Source organism: Pleuronectes platessa, chromosome 22 (genome assembly GCF_947347685.1).
Source record: "Pleuronectes platessa chromosome 22, fPlePla1.1, whole genome shotgun sequence".
In the NCBI taxonomy this organism is placed as follows: Eukaryota; Metazoa; Chordata; class Actinopteri; order Pleuronectiformes; family Pleuronectidae; genus Pleuronectes; species Pleuronectes platessa.
Genome location: NC_070647.1, coordinates 18,259,923 through 18,269,077, shown reverse-complemented (window position 1 = coordinate 18,269,077; position 9,155 = coordinate 18,259,923). Strand labels below are relative to the sequence as shown.

The 9,155-nt window shown below is 45.5% G+C and overlaps 1 protein-coding gene across 1 annotated transcript in view; it reads right to left on the bottom strand.

The window, feature by feature from the left end:
* Positions 1-7,344, bottom strand: part of grip1 (glutamate receptor interacting protein 1) — a 34,869-nt gene extending 27,525 nt beyond the window's left edge. Inside the window, exon 1 of the mRNA XM_053415328.1 lies at positions 7,068-7,344. Coding sequence (XP_053271303.1) covers positions 7,068-7,122 — 55 coding nt within the window. The 5' untranslated portion in view covers positions 7,123-7,344. The remainder of the gene's footprint in view (positions 1-7,067) is intronic.
* Between the last annotated feature and the right edge of the window lie 1,811 nt (positions 7,345-9,155).

The window sequence follows — 9,155 nt, the reverse complement described above, 5'->3', positions numbered from 1 at the left end:
TAGGTTTTAGTTTGGCCCATGTCCCATCTGCTAACATGGAGGAGGCCAGGTTAATGACCTGTGCTGCAGCCAGCCACCAGGGGGCGATGATGAGGCTTCCCTGTTCGGAGCTGTCATATCGGCTGTACGGAGTTCTGTGGTGCGCCCTCTAGTGGAATGTTCCAGTGACATGCGTAGTGCACAGAAAGTACAAGTACGCTAACGATGCATCCGGTTGTTTACGCAAACACACGTTGTTAAAGAGCAAAAACATCTCCAGCCTCAGTCCAGTGTTCAACACTAGGTGGCGCTGTGAGCCGTGTACAACCCAGTCAATGTAATACACATGTACGTGTTGGTCTACAATATAAACTGCGATGTTGATGGTGTCTGAACGTTCAGCTGCCTAACGTGATGCTTGTGTGTGTGTTTACTGCACTGCAGGATCCCATACTGCGCTGCCTTGTGACACACAAACACACACACACACACTTAAAACACACACATTTAACGGGATAAACTCAGAGTTTTATACACAACGACACATACACACAATCAGCAGTTTGTTCCAGAGACTTGGTGAGAGAGACACACACACACACACTGAGAAGAGAGACACACACACACACTGAGGAGAGAGAGAGACACACACACACACTGAGAAGAGAGACACACACACACACTGAGGAGAGAGAGAGACACACACACACACACACACTGAGGAGAGAGAGAGACACACACACACACACACACACTGAGGAGAGAGAGAGAGAGAGACTTGGTAAAAATGTGTCAGAGACGATAGGGATAATACACTAAGCTGAGCAATGTGGATGCACACACACACACACACACTCTCACACACACACTCACACACACGCACTCACAGCCAGGTCTACTTCCATAATCCTGAGGACAAAGATGAGCAGAGTTCTGACATCAGCATCTCCTAAAGGACAGGGTGGGTGGGTGGGTGGGTGTGTGTCTGTGTGTGTTTCGGCTGAGGGAAAATGGTTTGTGACGTTGTGTGTTACTGTGTGTGTGTCTCTTGGTGAGTGTTCGAGCCATTTTCTCTGCTTCTTAGTCAAAAAGCTTAAAACGCTGGGATGATGTCATGCCGTCTCACACACACACACAGTAACACACACTGTAATCATCAGACACACACACACACACACTGTACAATCCTCACACAGAACGCTTGTGTGTTCATCACGACTTCAATAATCTTCACTGTTTTAATTTAAAACGTAACAACAGCAGTTGATTAGTTAAACCTGTTAAATCTGATGCAGCAACACATTAAATACATAGTGTTCACGTTTATTTGTGATTATTTCCATTTCACTAAATTACAATTTGTCGTTTAGTCATGAAATGTTAAAAATAAACCGACTAATTGCCTGAGTCACAAAGTCTGAGCTCAAGATGACGTTTCCATATTTATTAATAAACTAAATATGAAATGTTTTATCATAAATGACAAAAGGGCAAAAAGTCGTCACATTTGAGAAGCTGTTACCAATAATAGATTTAATGGATTTAATGGAACAGTTTATTCTTTATTGTTAGCTCTCTGCTTAACCATCACTCCTTGCTTGTCACCAGTAACTCATACTGGTAGGATCCCAGTGATGCAGTGGCTCAGTCTGTGGACTGTTCTTCTGAACCATGTAGTTTCTATCTGTTAAATTAGCAGCTGCAGCCGATTCCTCTGGAGTGAAAGAGCCTGTGGCTGAGAATCTGTGAACTAATGATAAAATACATTATTAATAAAGAACGGACAGATTGGCCAAAAATACCCTCCTCAATATGCACATGAGTCACATGAGTCACATGAGTCAAGCGTGGTCACCTCCTCCGGACCGAGCGGCAGCGTCTGTTGGGAGGAAGGTGTTTGTGGGGGGGGGGGGGCTCGTGTAGAGGACAGGGTCTGAACACAGACTGTCCCTGAGGCCGGAGGGGGGACAGGTGTCCGTCCCTTCTGGACTCACCAGGTGAGAAGACGTGTCGTGGACACAGTCGTCATCAGCACGAAGCCAGAACCTGCCGGAGGCGGCGTCCATGTTTTCACTGAGTGTTTGAACAGAGACAGTTTGAAGCCTCAACAACAGAGTTTGATGAACATGTGACATGAGACCTTAAAAGATTAAAAAGCCTCTTCTTTTAATTAAAGTTGTTCTTAACTACAAAATGTATTTATTCTATCACAAGTCAATTAATCAATGAGTTAATGAAGGGATAATTAATTAGCAAGACCAAAAGATTATTTATTTATTTAAGTTATTTGAGAATCTGATCATTAATTGTTTAACTTTATTATTTAATGGAAACCAAAGATTGTCCAAAACAAGATTAATGTTGGATAAATTAGTCAATTTATGCCAAAACCCAGATTGTGAGAAGTAAATTGTTCTTTTTGCTTCATCTTCAAAATCAAATGTCAAACTCCAGGTCAGATTCATCTAGATTCTCCGTTGAGTTTCTGTAGCTTCTGTTTCTCCAGCTCGGTCTCCTGCTGCTCACCAGGAGCTGAGATGTTCCTTTGAATTTCATCTCCTGACGTGTTCCAGGTCTAATGTCTAATCTTGTTGGAGCTGAGGTGTTGAAAAATCCATTGAGACGTTGTATTAAATCAAACTATACAAATAAACCTGACTTCATCCCCGTTACTACAGTCGTGTACAGTAGTACTCTGTGTCTCTGATGGTTCGTCCATCTATTATTTACCTGTTATCTATTTTTACTCCCTTTGCGTTTGCTTTGTGAGATTTCCTCGTACTGTATCCTGTTCTCTGCTGGTTCTGCAGGTTTCACATGTTTTGCTGCTCAGATTTTGGTATTTAACATTTCATTATATTGTGTTTTTTTCTAACGTCCCACTGCGAAGGAGCGAGTCGGCCGTTTTCCTTGAAGCCGTATACCTGAAGATTGCATTATTATCTCTCCATGAGCTCCTCAGACAGGTTTACAACACAACACTAAATCAACCCTGAAATATCTTTACGACAGCCTCTGGGGCTGAAGAGAGTCTGATTAAAAACATTTAACACACCCACTCCGGACCGGGGCTGCAACTAACAATTACTTTCAATATTGATTAATTTGATGATTATTATCTTGATTTATCGATCAATTGTTGCCTGAGGAAGTATCTTCAAATGACTGGGGTTTTTCAGGAGTGTGAGACCAAAAAGAAACTAACAAAGAAAAGCAGGAAATATTACAAAATAAAACGTTTGGTGTTTTATCTTTAACCATAACTTCTTGAGGCTGTTTTCAGACCTGCTCTGAAGTCTGGATCTTTTCCTCGAATGTTCGGGAGGGGCCGTGTGGGAGAAACCAAATGTGTGAGTCAGTTGCTCCAGACATGTTCTGTGAGTGGGTCCATGGTGAGAAAGATGTCTGCAAAACTCCCAGTGGGCGTGTTGATGAGGTTTCTAACACGTGACGGACGTGAAACTGGAAGAACACAAACATCTCAGGATGAAGAAGAGGAGCCGGACACGTAGAAGATGAAGACGTCAACTTGGAAACACGAGGAGATTCCAGATCTTCTGGTGATGAGGGCCGACCCCGGTGTGGATGAGCTGGAAACAACAACACTGATCTGTCCACAGCTGAGTTTATACGTCATGTCCCGCCTCCTGCTGCTCTACAGGCTCCACCCCTCGCCTGGATGTTCCCCACATGTTCCTGTTGGTGTGAGGAAGTTGTGTGGCTTAACAAACACCAACTACACAACATGTCCAGATAGAAGAGTCTCGAGTTCGTGTCTGGAAACTGCTTTAGTTTAACGGAGGTTTGGATCTTTCCTGGTTGGAACATTCAAACACAATCTGTTGATGCATCTATAAGTCCATAAATGCTTTAATGTAGAACGGAGGCAACACGTCCTTCACATCTCCACCAACAGTCCACTGGTGTGAGCGTCTGTTTGTAGCTGCTGTGGTGTCTGGTGCCATCTGTGTAGTATTTACAGTTGAATAAACCTGTGGCCTGTTTCCTTGCACATTGTATTGAAGGAGACACATTCTGCTCATATTTGAAATTTGATTTGCAAAGATATCGATGAACAGAACCCGACGTGTCATCACCGACCTAAATCGTACGGGGGGGGGGGGGGGGGGGGTTACTCTGCTTCCACATGTGGTGTCAGATTCAACAAACCATTTTTAGCTCCTGTTTAAAAGGTTTGAACTCCACTCAACGAGGCCACATTCTGCACTTTACACTTAAATGAGAGATGCAGCTGCTTCTCACCCGGTTCCACCCGACACAGAGTCCTCACTTCATTCTGCATGAGGTCGACTGATAGGACTTTCACACAGATCTGCTTTTGATGTGTGTATTAATATCCTGGATGTGTTTTTGTGTCATGATAATCATGAAAGAGAGAGTATTCAACTTTCCTCTTAGAGTCAACAGTCTGCTTACTGGACGTCTCAGTGTATTTGTAGGTCTATAGAATGTGACTCTACTTCTCACTTTAAACAGTCAGTAAACATGAAGGAGTTTCTGTCTCAGTTTCTAGTTTCAAGTCTTCTTCAAACAGCTGATGTTCATTTAGTGAATTATGATCATTTAGAGTCAAACAGACCAGAAAGCAAAGGATGTATTGGGGGGTCGATACCACAGTGTGATTGACAGCTAGTACCGTCCAATGAGTGCAGGTGTAAGTGGGCGTGCAGTGTCCTCGGGCTCTCAGTCAGGCTCCACCCACTGCTCCTCCAAATATGGTTACTTCTGGTTTCTAAAAACCAAGATGGCGCTGGACACAACGGCTTCAAAGCGTCTGCCGACAGGTCATTATCGGACGCCCTTCCCAAAAATCCACAACGGAGATTTGAGAAGCTTGAAGCAGCAAATGTGTTTTGCTTATCGTTGAAGTCAGTTATGATTCATAATTCCAGCTTCATCACCGTAGAGTCGTTTAATCGTTCGGTTGATTGAGAGAAAATAAATCTTCCGTGAAAGCAGCTCTAGTCGCCTCTCGCTGCAGCTCGAGGACTCTTTAGAAAAGAGATGGATTATTTTGGCTCTTACACAACAACCGGCCGGACGCTGCTGCAACTCTGAGGGAAGAACCCCCCCCCCCCCCCCCCCCATTAAGAAGAGTGGTCCACAACAATGGCCCCGCTCCTCAGAGACGTCTCCACTGAGCGAGCCTGATCAATACATAATGTTCAACTTGGTAATCCACTGCTGGAGAAAGTGTCTTTTATTGTATTGTTGTTCTTTTTTCATTGTGTTTCTGTGTTTATGAGTGAGTAGTGATTCGGCTTTGATGGTTCTACCATCCCAGACTTATTTCTGGGTTTGAGCTTTCAATAACAGCTTCATCCAAAAATATGAATCAGTTTCTGAGTGGATCCTGGTTCTGCGGAGGAGATAAGTGGTGAATAACTCTGGAATGAATTAAAGAGCAAAGCGTCGAGCGGGAGCTTTTTCCAAACCGCTGACTGCGATTACATGGAAACTAATATTCAGACTTATTCAGAATGAGAATCATCTCTATTATGGTGTTTACGTGAGTCGCTAATAGAATATTCCATTCATTCTGTTTACACGTTACAGAGGAGCATTATGACTCACATCATTATTTCCGATGTTATTTGGTTTTTAAACCTCAAATTGAATTAGTTAAATGTTCGACTCTATCGTTTTGTTTCTTAATTTACAAAAGCTTCCGTTCCTTCATATTGTTCCATTTTGTTTACATCCACGTGTCGTCAGGCTGCTGGTAACCGTCACCAGTAAGTCTTAATCTATGAAGATGTATATTTGTGTCTGTCTTCAGACATGAACTCCTGAGACGATGGAGTCCAGAGTTCCTCCGGAGTTTCCTTCGCAGATGAACACAGAGCGGGAGCTTCTCCGCTCACACTCGAGGGATGAGGCAGCAGGAGGCAGCGTCGCTCCTTATCACCAGAACCTCTGGAATCTCCTCTTCTTCATCCGGAGATATTTGTATTCTTGTGTTTTCTCTCAGTTGTGCGTCCATCGCGTGCTACACACGTCCTCAACACGTCCTCAACACGTCCTCAACATGTCCTCAACACGTCCTCAACACGTCCCCTCGCTCCTGGCTCATCCTCCGGAGGATCTCCTGCTCTCACTCACTCATGCACTCTCAGGGTTGGACGGACAATGTGCGGAGCCTCATCAGAGATGAGAACAGATCTGAAATCAGCTCATAACGCAACTTACATGAAAAAAATACTGTTTATTCCAAATATGACCTTATTCACGTAAAGGAAGAATCTGCAAATGCTTCTTCTTCATCACACTATGGTCTTCATCAGGTTCATATCACATTTGACTGACGAGTTCATTATCAGATGATTTACAGATTTGGATCTTTCCTCTGGAGCCTGAGACTCTGGCGGTGAGGAGGTGAACCGGGATCGGCCGGACACCTCCCGCCCAGAGGGACCGGAGCTGCTGTCAACGTCCAGAGGAACCGACAGAACGCACTGACACCGGGGCTGCAGCGCGCGCACGGACACACTCACACACGCATATATACACACACACACACACACACACACACACACACACACACACACACACACACACACACACACACACCCTCCGTTGACCAGCTCCTCGCCCGGTTTAACCGCTGGTTAGCCAGTTAGCAGCCCGGCGGCTACCTCCGGTCCACTGGTCACCGGGGATCGCCCGGTCACGATGAACACGTTAGCGCCGCACAGCGTGAACATGAAAACCACCGTAACGTCACCGTTACCTCACCCGTTGCGTCAGATTCACTGACACACAGACACACACACACACACAGAACCACACGCACACACACAGAACCACACACTCATTCACACGCACGCGCTCACGGTGTTAGTTACCAACTTTCACTAATTTCACGGTGTGCGCGAGCTCGACACCACGCTGCGCGAGACCGTACCGGTGATCGGTGGTGCACGCGCTCGGTCAAACACACATTCAGAGAAATACGCGCACACACACACACACACAGGTACTGACACGTTCACACGCACGGTGGAGGAGCGGGGAGGGGGGGCTCGCCGGCTTGAACAGTTCGGTCCGATCCGGTCTCTCGGTCTTACCTCCCTCCTGGTCCGGTTGGAGACAGGCCGGGATGTTCTTCTTCCAGCCGGGCATGATGCACCTCAGGGCGGATAGGGAGTCCAGGGCGGCCCGCTAACACACTCACACCAGCAGCAGCGGCGGGAGGAGCAGCAGCGGTGGCGACAGCAACATGGCTAGTTAGCATTAGCTTGTTCAGCTGCTCCACTATACAGAGACCACCTCCCCCTGTCGGACTCTACCTCTCTCTACCTCCCTCTCTCCTCTCTGTCTCTCTCTCCCTCTCTCCCTGTGGGTCTCTACCTCCCTCTCCTTTCTCACTCTCTCTCCCTATGTGTGTCTCTCTCTCTCTCTTTATCAATGTCTCTCGCCCTGTGTGTCTCTCTACCTCCCTCTCTCTCTCTCCCCCTCTCCCTGTGTGTCTCTCTACCTCCCTCTCTCTCTCTCTCTGTTTATCAATGTCTCTCGACCCCCTCCCCCTCTTGGTAACTCTACCCTCGAGCGTCTTGTGGTCTCAAGAGGGGGGGGGGGGGGACGTGATGACAGTGAAGGAGCACGCGAGGAAACTCTGAAGTGCAGGTGCAGGTGAATTCTGTGAAATGAATTGAAAGTATCTCCGTCTTTTCTTTTTTTTTTTGCTACAAATTCTGCATAAATTATCAAAGTTTTCTCCGATGTGCTAATATTCCAAGCAGGGGTGAATCCAGGGGTGGGGCCAGGGGGGCCCTGTCCTGTCAGTAGCCTTTTTAAGCTTCTGACTTACTAACAACGAATATGACAATGAATTGTTAGGAATTCTTATTTTCTAAAATCTTTTGAAGATGAACAATATAATCTGTGTATTCGAGGCCCCTTTGTGGCCCCTGATTTAGAGAAATCCTAGGTCAGCCCCTGCATGGCGACACACACACCTCTGTTCTTCATTCATTCACAGCAGAGAGAGAGAGAGGGAGGGAGGGAGGGAGTGGAAGAGAGAGAGGGGAGAGAGAGAGGGGGAGAAAGAGAGAGAGAGAGATATCCTCTGGGATCAATAAACGTCTTTGGCTAAATATCCTCTTAAGTGCTTCTGGTGGAACGATCAGGTGAAGATGTTCCATAAATCCCCTCTAACTGTTTAATGAGACTGAAGGTGAGTTTCCATCCACGTTGTTTTATGAGCTTTCTCAGTTTGAGCCCATAAAACAACCACAAGAGGAAACGATGAACATTTGAGACAATACCACAGAAAAACTCGATTGTTTTCAACATTCGGTTTGGCCTCTGTTACTAAAGATGGACGACCTGTCTCCACTTCCACAAACGTGAAGCTGTAATAACGCACATACATGTGAGTAGTAACCGTGGTGGAGATGCAGGATCATGGTCCCGCCTGCACACATGCTCAACCAATCACAAGTCAGGGTTTCACATCGTAGAAATCTCCTGTAAACCTAAGATACTGATCCATTCCTATATTCTATTCAACGATTCATTCTACAGACACATTAACCTGGAAAACACACACACACACACACACACACACAGGTTACCTATCTGAAGCTTGGCTCCTGTCCGGACTCGCCCCTGAGGAATTCAGCCCCCACCTCCACCCAGCCACGGATTAAAGGGAAGTTCTGCCAAGTTTCAGTCTTTCATTTTTCCAGTCAAAGTAGAGAACAAAGGTTGGAGAGAGAGAGAGAAAACACTCTGTGAACGACTGGGAAGCGAACAGACGACTCAGTAATCCACTGTCAAACACTGTTTGGACCTGTGAACTTCTGGGGGGACTCGATCTGATCCAGGATATTTTCCTCACCTTCAGTTTTCTATATCATCAAACCATAACATTAGTTTGGTGGATCACAGATTATATTAAATTATGAGAATCAGAGTTCAGGCTGATGTTAGCAGCTCCTGATATTGATTGGATTTGGACAAGTTTACTAAGCGAATGTTAGATCGTGTTACACATCTGACATTCTTAACCAGTCGGTGATTCTGATGTAATCTCCCATAGTTATAAATTAGAGCCCCCGGTGTCTGGATTTCTGAATCAAATGTAAATACCATCATTGAGGTTTGGCTGCATTTTAGTTAATTTAGACGGATAGTTATTAGTAAGACGATTA